Raw genomic sequence first — 15,209 nt, forward strand, 5'->3', positions numbered from 1 at the left:
GCTTATTCATTGATACTGAATCCTTGCCAGAAATATCATTTAATTTTTTTTCCTTTAATCAAAACTCTTAACTTCTAATTCTAGTATCTTTAACATGAAATAGTTAGTTGATGTTAAATTACTAAAATTCCGGGTCAGGTAAGGATCAGGATTCCTAAGATCACAGTATGATCTTTTGTAAAAGAATTATTAACTAGATCCTAATTTTGAATGAGTTCAACCATGGTAAGACTTTGACCTATTGAAGCTTAGTCCATGGTAAGACATCAAGCCACAATTTTTTCTAGTTTCCTAAGGAATGCTTGAGCATAATGTTGGTGGGTTTCGATTTGACCAGAGAGAGGTAGTTCATAGTTGCAAGCTTGATCCTTGTGTTCTGAGAGTTTTATCAATATGTTAAACTTGTGTTCCATGTGATTGTATTTGTATTTCTCTTACTTGTTTATTTTGAGTTTTTGACCTTAATTATGTGATGAATGTTGCAGGCAAAATGGGCGTTGAGGGCGTTGAGGGCAGTGGTGAGGCTGCAGGCTATATTTTACGGAAGGCTAGTGAGGAAGCAAGCTGCTGTTACTCTAAGGTGCATGCAGGCTCTTGTTCGAGTTCAAGCTCGCGTCCGCGCTAGGAATGTGAGGAACTCTCCAGAAGGGAAAGCCGTGCAGACACTATTAGATCAGTACCGCAACCAAGCTGATCCTATTAAGGAGGCTGAGGTATTGTAAAAGCTTTTTAAATTCCTTCCCCTAAAAAAAGATTCTCTAATGGAGAAAAATACTCATGTCATCCAAAGATATATACATAACACACAAGTTAGTCCTGCACTGATCATAAATGTCATTGTAGTCTCTCTTTTTTGAAATTAATATAAATTTTTAGTTCTCATAGACATCAATATGTATCATTGCCAACTTGCTTATTCTGGTAAACCTTTTTTTCTTTAATTTTCCCCACTTAAATTACCTCAAGTGAAGATATTTCTAGTGCTTTTTCCAATTTTAATCTGTACCCCGTACTGGTATTTCAATTTGATTATTTTATTTATTTTTCTTATATTAATATAATAATAATAATGTTTTTTTTATTTTGGTTATGAAATCTGGGTTCTGATTTTCTGGTCTTCTGAAGGATATGTGTGTGTGTGTGTGTGGCTTTTTTCTGAATTACTTAAAATGCACAAGTGTTACCTTGGATCAAAGTCTTTTGGTTGGTCATCCTAATAAATGGGGTTGCTTGGTGGTTTAGTGTTGAGGGTTGTTCTACCTGGTCTGTTTAACTATTTTGAGGGTACGGTTTATAATATTAGGAGTATGAGGGTGGTTGTTGTTCTGTCTTTGCTGAGGTTGATGGTGCACCTGTGTCACTTAATTAGGACATGTTACTATAACACTATGCCATTGCCCATGCTTTATTTTTCTTTTTTTTCTGTGTCTTAAAAAGTAGAATTTAAAACATATTTTATAAGAAACAGGCTGAGTTGGCCGGTTGGAATTTGAAGTAGAATAAAGTTCAAACCAATCAAAGTTGGGTTAGGTTAATTAACGTTTTAAAAATAATTTAGCCAAATCAAACCAAGCCAATCTAAAATATACTGGTCAATGGTCAATTAAGCTTTCAAGCAAGGGCCATGCATGTTGAAATTTTGTTGTTTTGCCGTTATCTGTTGAATGATTTAATTGCTGCTGCTGCTGCTGGGTCCCAAATCTATTTGATTATATCAATTTAATTCTTGCTAAATGATGATTGTGCTAAATTCGTGGTTAAATGGTTGGATATGGCAATTACAATTTTTTTTGTCTGTAATTTTTACAGTTATTCGTGGTTAAGGTTGAAGGCGAAAGTTTTTGGTTAAGGTCTTCCAAGAAGATTTTGTCAAAACGTTGATCGTGTCATGGCAAGGTACAATGCATACTTTAATTCTTTTGATTTGTTAGTTTTGAAGTTGCAATTTAACTTATTATATTTGTACTATAAATTCTATGTTTCTCTTTATTTGTTTTACCTCAATGGGTTTCTAGAGAATTACTTCGAAGACTAGGAACTATTTCCCAACCTAGTTATAAGTCTTTGAATGTCCTTTTCATTGCCCATTCCCTTTGTAGCGAATAACATCCTGCCTCCTCTATTCTTCTAATCTTCACTTTGCGACCCCTTATAAATTTTCCGCCTAAAAAATTTAATAATTATCGATTAGGTTTTGTTATATGCCAAAGGATTGGATGGATCTACCGAGGTATAGCGAAGAGTATATCAATGGTGTTATTAGTTTTTTAGACTTTGCATACTCTGAGGGAGAACCGGACGGACGACAAATTCCTTGTAAGAGGTGTTGTAACATTAATTGGTATAGAAGAGATGTGGTATTTGACCATTTAGTAGTCGACGGATTTGTTAAGGGATATTGAACATGGATTAATCATGGCGAATGGGCAATCCTGATGGCGGTTGACGATGACACAGATGATCAAGAAGGTGCATACGATGACATCGAAGGACTGCTTAATGATGCATTTGGAGATGTAACTCATGCTGAGGGTGTTACTGTAGGTCAAAATGAAGAGGCAAAAAAGTTTTACAATTTAATAGATGGGGCAAGTCAAGAGTTATACCCGTGTTGCAAGAAATTTTCTACATTATCTTTTACCATCCGTCTATACTTGTTAAAGTGTTTGCATGGTTGGAGCAATGCCTCTTTCACTTCACTTCTTGAGCTATTGTAAGAGGCAATACCTGACATTAACATACCTTCATCTTTCCATAAGACAAAGGCTATGATAAGAGATTTAGGTATGGATTATAAAAAAATTGATGCTTGTCCTAATGATTGCCTCCTGTATAGAAAAGAACTAAAGGATGAAAAACAATGTCGTGTGTGTGGAACTTCTCGATATACTGAAAATTCCAGTGATAATAGTGAGAACCAACCTGACAAGAAAGGTCGTCCTATTCCTGTAAAGACTCTGAGATACTTTCCTATAATTCCAAGACTTCAGAGATTATTTATGTGCTCAAAGACGGCAGCTAGTCTGAGGTGGCATGATGAGGAGCGTGTAAAAGATGGGACGTTAAAGCATCTTGCTGATGGCTTGGAATGGAAGAACCTTGATGAAATAGATGAAGAATTTGCAAAAGAATCTCGTAATATTAGACTAGGCTTGTCAAGTGATGGGTTCAACCCATTTCGTAGCATGAATATTTCTTGGAGCACGTGGCCCGTGATGCTGATGGTATACAATTTGCCTCCGTGGATGTGCATGAAACCCGAATATTGAATGCTTTCTTTGCTTATTCCTGGGCCACAATCACCTGGTAAAGACATTGATGTGTATCTACAACCATTGATAGAAGACTTGAAGTTGTTATGGGAAAAAGGGGTCAAAACCTATGATGCGTCAAAAAATGAGACCTTTCAAATGCGGGCAGCACTTTTGTGGATAATCAACAATTTTCCTGCTTATGCTATGTTTTCTGGGTAGAGTACAAAGGGAAAGTTGGCTTGCCCTTGTTGCAACAGAAATACCAGTAGCTTACAACTAAAACACAGTCGGAAGATAGTTTATATGGACCATCGTGTCTTTTTACCCATGGATCATCCATGGAGAACCAATACAAGGTCTTTTAATGGGAAGCAAGAATTAAGACCCCCTCCACCTGTTATAGAAGGACCCGAAATTTTTGAGATGCTACAAAATGCTGAGAATGTCTTTGGAAAGAAGCAAAGTACATCAAATAGTTTCCTATGGAATTGGAAAAAAAGATCAATTTTCTTTGAATTTCCTTACCGGCACAAGAACCCACTGCGTCACAACTTAGATGTCAGGCACATAGAGAAGAATATACTTGACAGTGTAATTAGAACTCTCTTGGATATCCCAGGCAAGACAAAGGACCATTTGAATGCTCGATATGACTTAAAAGATTTGGGTATCTGGAAAAATATTCAACCAAAGGGGGTGAATAATGGCAAAAGAACAAAGTTGGCAAAGGCATGCTTTTCTATGACTGCTGCAGAGAAGTCAGTTTTTTGTGGTGTTTTAAAGACAACAAAGCTACCTGATGGCAGTGCTTCGAATATATCACGTTGTGTACATCTAGGAGAAAGAAAAGTTTCTGGGTATAAGACGCACGATGCTCACTTTATGCTTCACTATTTACTACCAATACCGATTAAAAGCATCCTTCCTGATCATGTGGCCATTCCGTTGATTCGACTAAGTTCCTTTTTTCGTCGCTTGTGCAAAAAGTTCATCACACTGGAAGAGATAGATTTACTGGAGTTAGAGATTGTGGAAACATTATGCTAGCTTGAGAGGTGAGATTGGGAGGTCCGGTGCAGTTTCGTTGGATGTATCCTCCGGAAAGGTACATGTGTACATTAAAGTCATATGTTCGCAACAGAAGTCGGCCCGAAGGTTCTATTGCAGAGGCATATCTAGCTAAGGAGTGCTTAACTTTCTGCTCAAGATACTTGCATGGAGGTGTGCAAACAAGACTTAATAAGCGGCCTCGGAATGATGATGATCCTAACGAAGACGAAGTTATGCCATCAAAGTTGTTTTCTAACAAAGGTCGTTCGTTAGGTGTGGGAAATGGAGAACCAATTAATCTAGATGACATATCAATTGCTCAAGCCCATGTGTATGTATTACACAATTGTGAAGAAGTGGCAGATTATGTTAGATAACTTAATTAAACTTTTTTTTTATTCCGATCAAATTCACCCATATTTTTTAGATCAAACCTAACTATTATTAATTATAGAGAGCATGAGGAAGAGGTTAACAATCAGCGGGGAACGAAATGGAGAAAAGCAAAAGTTCACAACAAAACGTTCGCGCAGTGGTTTGAAACTCATGCGAGGGATCCAAATGTGCCTTTTTGGCTAAAAGAATTATCTCGAAGTCCAAGCTCTGTTGCAAGAAGATTTTCTGGATATGTAATTAATGGATACAGGTTTCACACGGTGGAACGTGAGGCAAGGAGAAAAACACAAAACAGCGGTGTCACATTAACTGCTTTAACTTCAAGCTTTGCAAGTGCTAAAGATCAAAGTCCAATCTAAGACAATGTAGCTTATTATGAAAGGTTGTTTGAGATAGTAGAGTTAGACTATTTTGGGCGTTTTAAGGTTGTCTTATTTCGGTGTGAGTGGTACGATGCTGGGAGAGATAAGTATGGTCTTACATTTGTTCACTTCCATAAGAAATGCTTCCAGGATGAAACTTTTATACTAGCATCTCAAGCACATCAGTGTTTTTATGTGCAATATCCATATGAACATAACAAACATTATGTTATGGAAACTATCCCAAGAGACTTATTTAAAACAAGCGACGAATCTGAGTCTGAGGCCCGTCAAACACACTATAGTGAACAACACGAGCGTATAACGAGCCCTGCCATACCAGCTGATGATGGTGAACTTATTCTGGAGAGGACTGATTTACGACCCACGGTTATTGAAACAGTTCCCCAAGTGACTTCTGGCCAAGAATACGAGGCAGACTTCATTGGAGATTTTGATTCTGATTGGTCATCCTAAGCAATTTATTGCTTAATATGTACATATGTATACTTAAGTTTTCTTCTTCACCTTTTTATTTGTAAGTAATACTTATTTTTTTGTTAATTTGTCAGTCTCTTACATTTTTCTTATATTGATTTTAATGGGTAAATTGACTCTACTTAACTAATTTATTTATGTAGGAATAAGGAATTTATTGATCTTAAAGCTACATCAAGTAAGAATTTGCTTAGACAATTCGAGGCTAAGAGACAAAGGATTGTAACTGAACGCAAGAAATATGAAATGGAAGCTGCAGCTGCTAATGACAAGGAGAAATATGAGCGAAGGGTGGATGAACCAGAAAGTCAATTGGAGATGCGTGCAACCAAAGGGCAGAAGAAATCCACATCAAAGAAGCTGGATTTTAGTCATCTGCAAAGCACATTCGATTCTATTAGCAAAAGGACTAACTCCACGCCTACCACCTTGGAAGTACATCCAAACATTCCATCGTAACAGCCAAAAAATAAAAAGAGAAAGGAGCTATTGACTATGCCTACTGCTAAAAAAGTCAAGAATGGAGTGCAGGGTGGAAAATCAACACAAGGCTTGAAGAAGTCTAAGCCTACAAACATGGAGGCAGATGAACTTACAAGGAAGCTCGAAGAAATTTGTAAAATGAACAGCAACATGTCAACAAGTCTAAGCTAAGAGCGGAGTTGTCCATGTTCTACTCAACTCACAATCAACCAAGGGCAGTAGTAGAATATTCAACTCACAGATGAAGAGACTTAAACAGGGCAAGATGACACAACTTTGCCTTCTCCTGAAACTACCCCACAAAATGAAAGTGCAATGTTGGAGCAAGGAATATCAACAAAGGGTAAGAGGATGCCAGGAGTAAAGGCTACAACAATTGACGAATTCTTAAAGAAAAATGGGATAGATGTGGAAATTGAAGGACCAAGCACTGAACTAAGTGAGGACGGGGAAGAAAGCATGGCACTTGATAAAGACTATTATCAACATGTGATAGAGGACATTGATGATGAAGAAGGTACTGTTTTGCTCTGTTTCTATTGATGATAAATATTTATTTTTTTTTAAATCGTTATAGAAAAACTGGACTGGTAGATCTAGTTGTTTGAAGTTGGTAAATATAGTGTTAGTTGATTCGAAGTTTGTGTGCTATGATTGATCTAATTGTTGAGGTTGTGAAATTAAGATTTCTTTCGATTTTGAACTTTGTTTAAGAATATCGGTCAGCTTGATGAGCGTGGAGGATAGCTCAGTATTGTCAATGAGTTTGGGTGCATTGGTTGGTCCAAGTATTGAGGGCTGGTGGAGTTAGCGTTATTTGAATAGAAGCTTGTCTGTTATTTGATTGATCCAATTATTGTTGCTTTGCTATGGTAGTTTAGTGAATTTGTTGAAGTGGTTAAGTCAACTGAAGTTTTATGTGCCTTGATGGATGCAATTGATGTAGTTTTGAAATGCATAATTCAGTGAAGTCCATGATGCGGAATGAACTTAAAAGTTGTGTGCTTTGATCGATCTCTAGAATAGCTAAAAGTTGTCCACTTCATGGTATCAACTACATAGGTCAGATTTATAATTTTTATAATTTTTATATTTGTGTACTTGTTTGCTTTATATGCTTGTTGAGCTCGAGTTAATCAAGCATAATCTGATGTTAACCAATGAATAAAACTAGGAAAGCCAAAGAAGAAGAAAACTCGTGGAAAAACAACTTGCAAAGAGATTTATGCAAGGACTATGGAACAGCGGGAAGAAGTCACTTTTGATCTTGGACAGCCCGTAGGACCAACCGACCAAAGTATTTCTAATTTAGCTAGTTTTGTTGGCACTATTGGTAGAAATAAAAGATTCATTAGTCTTTTGTACACTAGTTGGCATGCTGTTCCCCCTAAAGCTAAGAAGTTCATGTGGGACTATGTTAACGTAAGACACTTGGTAATTATTGATTTCAGTTTTTTTATTCAGTACAAGAGCATATAACAATCACTTATAATCATGCAGACCAAGTTTCTCCTCCCAGACAGTGGAGAAAAGTGGGTAATGCAAGCGATTCGAGATGCCTGGAAGCGGTTCAAAGCAAAGATTAAGCAAAAGCACTTCGTTCCCTATGATACTATTGATGATATGGTGAAGAATCGATCCCCACAAGTACCAAAGAGTGGTTTCATAAAACTGATCTATTATTGGAGTCATCCTCTAATCCAGGTAAAAGACTATATATGTCGAATTTTCATGTGAAACTACTTGACTATTGAAAGAGCAATATGGTATATAAATATTAAAACTATATTATTTTTTATCTAAAAGTTATATGCATAGCTTCTTTCACTTTCTTTCAAAATTCCCATGATTTTTTTTCTTGGTATATAAATATATACAACAATTTTGGCAGATGAAGGATCTGAGTAGCTAGCTTTTTAGTTCTTACACATAATCTCTTATTGCATAATAGCTTTTTAGTGAGTTAAGAGTTTGTGAACTAAGAGTAGCTAGCTTTTTAGTTGGGGACCTAAATTTGGATACTCATGAACTTTCTAGTGAGTTAAGAGTTTGTGAACTCAACCCTGATTCTTTAAGCCTTCAATATGGAAATAGTTATATATTTGATACAGTTCTGCATAGGATGCAACTGATATAACACTAATTGTGGTGTGGACTACTTGGAAAAATTGAATTATCCATAGGTTCTGGTTGCTTCTGTAAATAGTTGTGGTTGAAAACCTTTGTATAGTCATCTATCAAGTTCTATTTTTCAATGTGATATAACACTTCCTGCCAAATTATTTTTTTATTTAATTTGAGTAATAGATTTTCTCATGAAAACCACATCTGAATTTTGCTTTTAGTGGATTGACTTATATGCATGTGTACTTTATTTCTTGTGTTATGTGTATAATTCTTTGTAGATCTCATAGCTATGTAGTTTTGTTCCATTCATATGTGCTTCTATAGGCTTAAGCTTGAGAATCTAAGAGTAGTTATTTGGTTACTAGAGTCTTAAAATGCAACGAGGATTGCGAGTGTTCTTATCACAAGGAGAATGTGCACACTGACCCATAATTTCATTAATTTGAGCTGTAACAACCCAATTCTCAGTACGCCTAGGACATACCAGAAACTGAGTGCTACCAATTTGTCATCCTAATTATTATCTATTATTTATTATATGAGCCTGATTCGTTGTTAGAAGCGTAGTTAGTTAGCGAGGTACTTTTTTTTTTTGAAAACGTTTGAATTAATAAACAGAATCATTTATAATCAATTCACAAATAATAACAGATAAAACAGTTATAAATAACCACACATAAATACATCACAAGTAGTTGACAACATTCGGTAATTCAGCCTTTATTAGAATATAGAGTGTTAGTTAGAACACCCCTAGATATAGCTAAATAATATCTATATACATATATATACATACAATATCCCAGGTCCTGACCTGTTCAATAGGTCCCTAAGCTGGCACCTAGGCTAGCCTAGACTCTATACTCACCTAGTCCCTCTAAACTACTAAAGCGAGGGAAAGTACGTTCTAGGTCTTCAAAACACAAGTCAGGTGGAATGTTACCAAAAGGTAGAACATCATCTGCTACTCCTCTGCACGATCAGACATTCCCATAGGAAGTCTCTCCGGTACCTCATCAAGTAGCCACACAACAGGAGTCTCGTACACATTATTTAAGTTAAAGTTCGCATACAAACGGGGTGCAGACATTGGCTGGTCTCACAGTATATACATATAAACAGAGAATGGGATTCACCTTAGACTCAGAAGACTACCTAGAGCGGAATCCTTTTTACAAACAGTCGTCAGCGAACAACAGAAAGGAACTCTTGCTTCCATCTGAAGGGGGAAGGGAGAGAGAAGGGGTAAGAACTGGGGAGTTCTTAGTAGGGTCGGGGTTATTAGTTAAGTTCATTAATTTGTGTCGCTTAGCAGACATATAGAAGAATATAAAAATGCAGTAAACAGAAGACATATGAATAGAGAAAATAGAGTAAACTAAAAACAGATCACAAACAGAAGAATGTAAGAAAGTGAAACACAAACACAGAGAAGAGAATACAAACAAGGAAAACATACATTCATACAACAATCATAACAGAGAAAATGCACAACCAAGTATGATGCATGTCTGTCCTATGCAGGCCATGAGCTCACGTGTCAGTTTACACCCTGCAGCCCGACATTACCTAGGAACTAGTCCTAGATATGGCTTATTTTCCGTAAGTGAACTTCGGCTTACAGGAATAGTCTAAATAAAACACAACAACTTTCTGTAGGTAAACTTCGGCCTACAGAAATAACACCTCTGTAAGTGAACTTTGGCTTACAGAAATAGCACCCCTGTAAGTGAACTTCGGCTTACAGGTATCACAACTCTCTGTAGGTAAACTTCGGCCTACAGGAGCAATACCCTGAGATACACAATTGATATTCACTGTAGGTGAACTTCGGCCTACAGGAATAACAACTCACTGTAGGTGAAGTTGGGCCTACAGGACCTCTAGGGCCAACAGAAAAGCAGCAAATGAATATACAAATATCTCTGGAGTTGCCTTAACGCAACAAATGACCTTTCAACAGGCCCTCTGCTTGTTCTCTATTCTCTTTATCATATTACTCTTTTCACTTTGTCTTTTTACTCTGCTCTGATTACTCTGTTCTCTGTATCTCTTTAATTTTTACTGATTACTCTTTCCTCTGTATCTATATTACTCTTTTTTTTTTATCTCTTTACATTACTCAGGTTGCCCTGTTCTCTGTGTTTCTCTACTCTGCTCTGATTTCTCTGTTTAACGTATGTATTTAAAGCTTATGTAAATTTCGGTATGAATAGTTAGTCTATCCCAAGTATAGGTTCATTAAGTCTATACTGAAACAGTTTAACTTTTCATATAATACCTAACCCTAGTCGCAACTCAAGGACTAACTATGTTGCCCTAGTTCGTTCACTAATTTCTGTCTGTTTTTCTGTCATTAAAACCTTACAGACTTTTTCTTTGATTTTTATCTTTTCTTTAACTTCTTATCTTTCATTTATCTTTGCCTCACTAACATGTTATTACCACTCCCTAAGTGTTTTATGAAGGTAATTATGAGATTATACGCTTAAAGTTGTCTTTCTAAAGCTTTTACAGAAAATTGCCTTTTCCGCATTATTTTATTATTTTTATTAAAATATTATTTTTAATTAAATATTATTATTTAATATTTTATTATTATTTATTATTTTATCATTAATTTTCGAAAATTACCTTGCCTTTACCTTTTAACCTTTAAAATTAACTTTTTACCACCCGTAACTTTTAATATTTCTACTTTAACCACCCTAACTTTCAGAAATTACAAAATAACCCCCCAAACACCAAATTAATTACTTCCTTGCCCTTTTATGAATCAAAAAGGTGTTCTTCATTGTTCTTCACCACACTCAAAGTGTTCTTCGTGTTCTTCGTATGTTCTTCAAATTCTTTCTCTGTTTTTACCTGTTTTTCAGTCTTTTCAGCAACCGATTTTTACCATAATTCAAAAGAAATTCACAGCCACTAAAATCCCATATTTTCTACATGATTTTAACATAAATTGAACCTTAATTTAAGCTCTAGGGTTCGTTTTTCTAGCAGCCATAAAGAACATAATTTCAAAGTTGAATATCATCAAATTTCATCAAATTTTCACCAAAATTTCAACAAGAATCACTCATATAAATCATCAATTTCAAGCACAGCCAAACCATATCATAATCACACAACTCAAACACAATCAATCAAGATTAAATTCGTCAAACCCTACCTTGATTTGCTGCTCCAAATCCGGTTACTCTTTGAAGTGTTCTTAAAGCACTTTTTCCTCCTAAAACACATCAAGAACAACTTTAAATCCACAAACTCTCAACTGACCAAATCTCCCTCAGCACGTTAGGAAGAGATATCTCACCTTAGACTTGCTGGAAATTAACGTTTCTTGGCCCTCAAGTCAAGTTAAGCATGATTCCTAGGGAAGAACATCAAGAAAACACATGTTTTGCATGGTTTTCCTTGAAAACCGAATTGAAGAGGGAAGGAGACAGCCATCTCACCTTATTTCCAGCCTTGATAAGTCATATGATCATGTAGAGAAAGAAGAAAGTATCATTTTGGTGAAATCGGAGTTTTGATTTGAGTTTTGGTTCAGAAGAAATCAAGCTTTGAAGATTAAGTGTTCATGAAGTTTTCTCTCTTTTCTCTCCTTTCAATTTCGGCCAAAGGGAGTAAATGACCAGCCTTGGAGTGTCTTGGGGGTGTAAGGTGATTTGTGATTGGTTGGCTTGAAGGTGGATTAAATTAATATTAAAATATCTCTGGTGTACAACTACTAAAACTAGATGTATCGGAACACTTGTAAAAATATCTCTAAAAATTATTTTCTGAGCTACTAGCATAAATGACACTAGTAACATATTTATTATGATAATAAAATATGTACAATGAGGCCCTAGCATTGCTAAAGTCATCAAAGAGTGCTGGTGCTAAGCTGCACTAGTAAACCGTAAACCCGGTTAAACCGATTTCTGTTTTTAACTAAAACTGACCAGGTAACCTTATAATATCATTCAAGCATCTTCTAATACTAATATAATGATAATATTATACTATTATCTCTCTTCTCTCATGAGTCGAGTCCGGTTCGTCAAACTGAGACTACTTACAAAAAACTGAATCAAAACTCCTAACCGATACGGTTCAAAAACTAGGTTCTTCGTGACCGCGTTATCAAGCTTGCCTCAGAAAAGGTTCTAGCTTAAGGATGACATAATGACAATGAGTATCAAGATACTTGTTGATATAGAAGAGGTGTTCTCTTTACTGATCTTCCGGAGAAATTCGTGCCTTTAGAAAAGATCTCACGTACTCGAAAATCAGGGTTGTTACATGAGCCATTTGTGAAGTGTGAATTTTTACAGTTGTGAAAAAACTGAACAGGTGCTAAATGTATTATAAATAGATCTTTTATGCTTGCTTTTTGGTACTGTTCAGTGCTTTAGCTTAATAATGCAGCCTTGCTAGTAGATTTGCCTAACTCATTATGCTGCACGTTTTAGTAACTGTATGCTAACTTTTTATTCACTTCTAGTCAATATATTTGTTAGAATTTATATTTGCATAAATTGAAGGAAGAAATCGAAGTATGATCTTGTTTTGCAGCAAGCAACAAAGGAAACAAACGAGGAACCAAGAAGGTTTGAGATGTTCATTGCTACCTGAACAAGTCGGAAGAGGAAAGAAGTGGATGAGGAAACACAAACTGCTGTTGTAAGAGTTCATTGAATCATCCATAATTACATTTCAATTTTAGGATACGGTAACTAACTCAATTTTAAATGTTTCTTCTATGCAGGAAGACTTCCAACACCGCCAAGCTGCTGGTGAAACAGAAGAGGAAGCATTTGAGGCCTTATTCAGGAAAGAACAACCAGTTCGGGTAAGGTTGTATGGAAGATCTGTGACAAAGACTGATTTAAAGAAACATGCTGAAATTAATGAAATCAAGAATCAGCACAAAGAGGAAGTGTCCAGTCTGAAGGATAAACTTGGACACATGGAGGCCCAATAGCAAAAACAAGAGGCCAAACAGCAAAAACAAGACTAAGAGATTCATGGGTTGCAAAATATGATCAAGTTATTACTGCAGTGATCGGAACCTGGAATGAGGCCAGAAGAACTAGAAGCTTTATTACAAGACACCCAACAGTCTCCTATTGATGCGAATAGCGGCCATGGATCAACACATTTTCCGAACTTAGATGTGGTATGTACTTATCTATTCCTTGTTCCATAGTTTTTTACTTGCATTTACATTAATTGCTATGGCTGAAAATGTTTGTTGGCTTTATTAACACTGAAGTTGTATTGCTTTGGCTAAAATTTGTTTGTGTAATTCTGGTGGTTGTATTTTTGATTTTGTGCACTTGGTACATATGAATTTGTCCCTATATCTAATTCAAGTGTGAAAGTCTGGTTAATTAGTGCATGAAAAATGCTATAAGGACATATTAGGATTGTGTTAAAGGAAATGGAAGAAAGAAACACCTGTAGATTTTCATGGTTTGAATGAAACAAGATAATACATAATTCCTTGAATTCACCTCTTCTGCCGTGACCATGTTATTTTTTTTAGTATATGCTTTCTTGGTTTACTATGACTACGTGTTCCATTTAATTTTTATAATTACGAATGTCATTATCAATATTTTTTTAACTATTTTTCAATATAATTATGCAGGGTAACAATGAAGATTAAGCTGACTATTATTGCGGTTTATTGGCTAAGATAGAGTGCTATTTAGAATCTTTACATGTATGGTTGACTAATGATTTTTATTAGAAGATACTTTTATTGGCTAAGTGGTATTATGGTTTTGATATGACTATGCTTACTTTAGTTTGAGTTGTATAAATTTTACAGTTAGAGACAATTTTGGATCAATGTTATAAATATATTTTGGTTAGAGACAATTTTTATTATATAAAGAAATTATTTAATATAATTATGTATTTATTTTTATTTTGTAATATTCAACTCATTTATACATGTAATCATATTAACTATTATGTTGTATTAATAATTATTAGATAATTATATATATATATATATATATATATATATATATATATACAGAAAAAAAAAGACCTAAGGCTATACTTATATGTACAGTAGCTATACCATAAAAAAAAAACGAGACCTAAGGCTACACTTGTATACAGTAGCTATAGTATAAAAAAAAAACGAGACCTAAGGCTACACTTATATACAGTAGCTATAGTATAAAAAAAAAAAGAGGGACCTTTTGGTCCTGGACAGCATCACTTGAAAAGCATAGCCTATTCCCAAATGCCAAAAGCATAGCCCTTGGTGCAGAAAAGCGTAGCCTTTGAAAATAGGCAACGGCCGAATAGGAATCACCCCAAAAAGCGTAGCTGTAGCCCAAAAAGCGTAGCCGTAGCCTAAGGCATCATTTTTTTTTCACTTTTGGCTACACATTTCAGGTGTACCTGAATGGGTATTTTTCTTGTAGTGATGATTGATTCTTGGTGAAAATTTGGTGAAATTTTGATGAAATTTGATGAAATTCAAGCTTTAAAGTTCATGTTCTTGGGGCAGCTGAAAAAACGAAACCCTAGGCTTAAATTGGGGTTCAATTTGTGTTGAAATCATGTAGAAAAAAATAGGGTTTTAGTGACTGCTAATTTAGTATGAATTATAGTAAAAATCGGTTGCTGAAAAGACTGAAAAACGGGTAAAAACAGAGAAAGAATTTAAAGAATTTATGAAGAACATGAAAAACACTTTGAGTGTGATGAAGAACAATGAAGAATAGGCTTTAGATCCTTAAAAGGGCAAGGAAGTAAAAATTTTGGTGTTTAAGGGGTTATTTAGTAATTTCTAAAAGTTAGGGTGGTTAAAGTAGAAATATTAAAAGTTACGGGTGTTAAAAAGTAAATTTTAAAGGTTAAAAGTAAAAGGTAAGTTAATTTTCGAAAATTAATGATTAAATAATAAATAATAATAAAATATTAAATAATAATATTTAATTAAAAATAATATTTTAATAAAAATAATAAAATAATACGGAAAAGGCAGTTTTCTGTAAAAGCTCTAGAAAGACAACTTTAAGCGCAG

General features: G+C 35.1%; 1 protein-coding gene across 1 annotated transcript; it reads left to right on the forward strand.

The window, feature by feature from the left end:
- Positions 1 to 6,502: 6,502 nt before the first annotated feature.
- On the forward strand, positions 6,503 to 13,142 carry LOC148567495 (uncharacterized). The gene is made up of 4 exons (XM_088484573.1): positions 6,503 to 6,560; positions 7,218 to 7,465; positions 7,544 to 7,747; positions 12,927 to 13,142. Exons 1-4 carry the CDS (start codon positions 6,503 to 6,505, stop codon positions 13,140 to 13,142), a joined length of 726 nt encoding a protein of 241 aa, XP_088340699.1.
- Positions 13,143 to 15,209: the final 2,067 nt, after the last annotated feature.

The sequence above is a fragment of the Arachis ipaensis genome, chromosome B4 (genome assembly GCF_059453495.1).
Source record: "Arachis ipaensis isolate K30076 ecotype BB chromosome B4, ASM5945349v1, whole genome shotgun sequence".
NCBI lineage: Eukaryota > Viridiplantae > Streptophyta > Magnoliopsida > Fabales > Fabaceae > Arachis > Arachis ipaensis.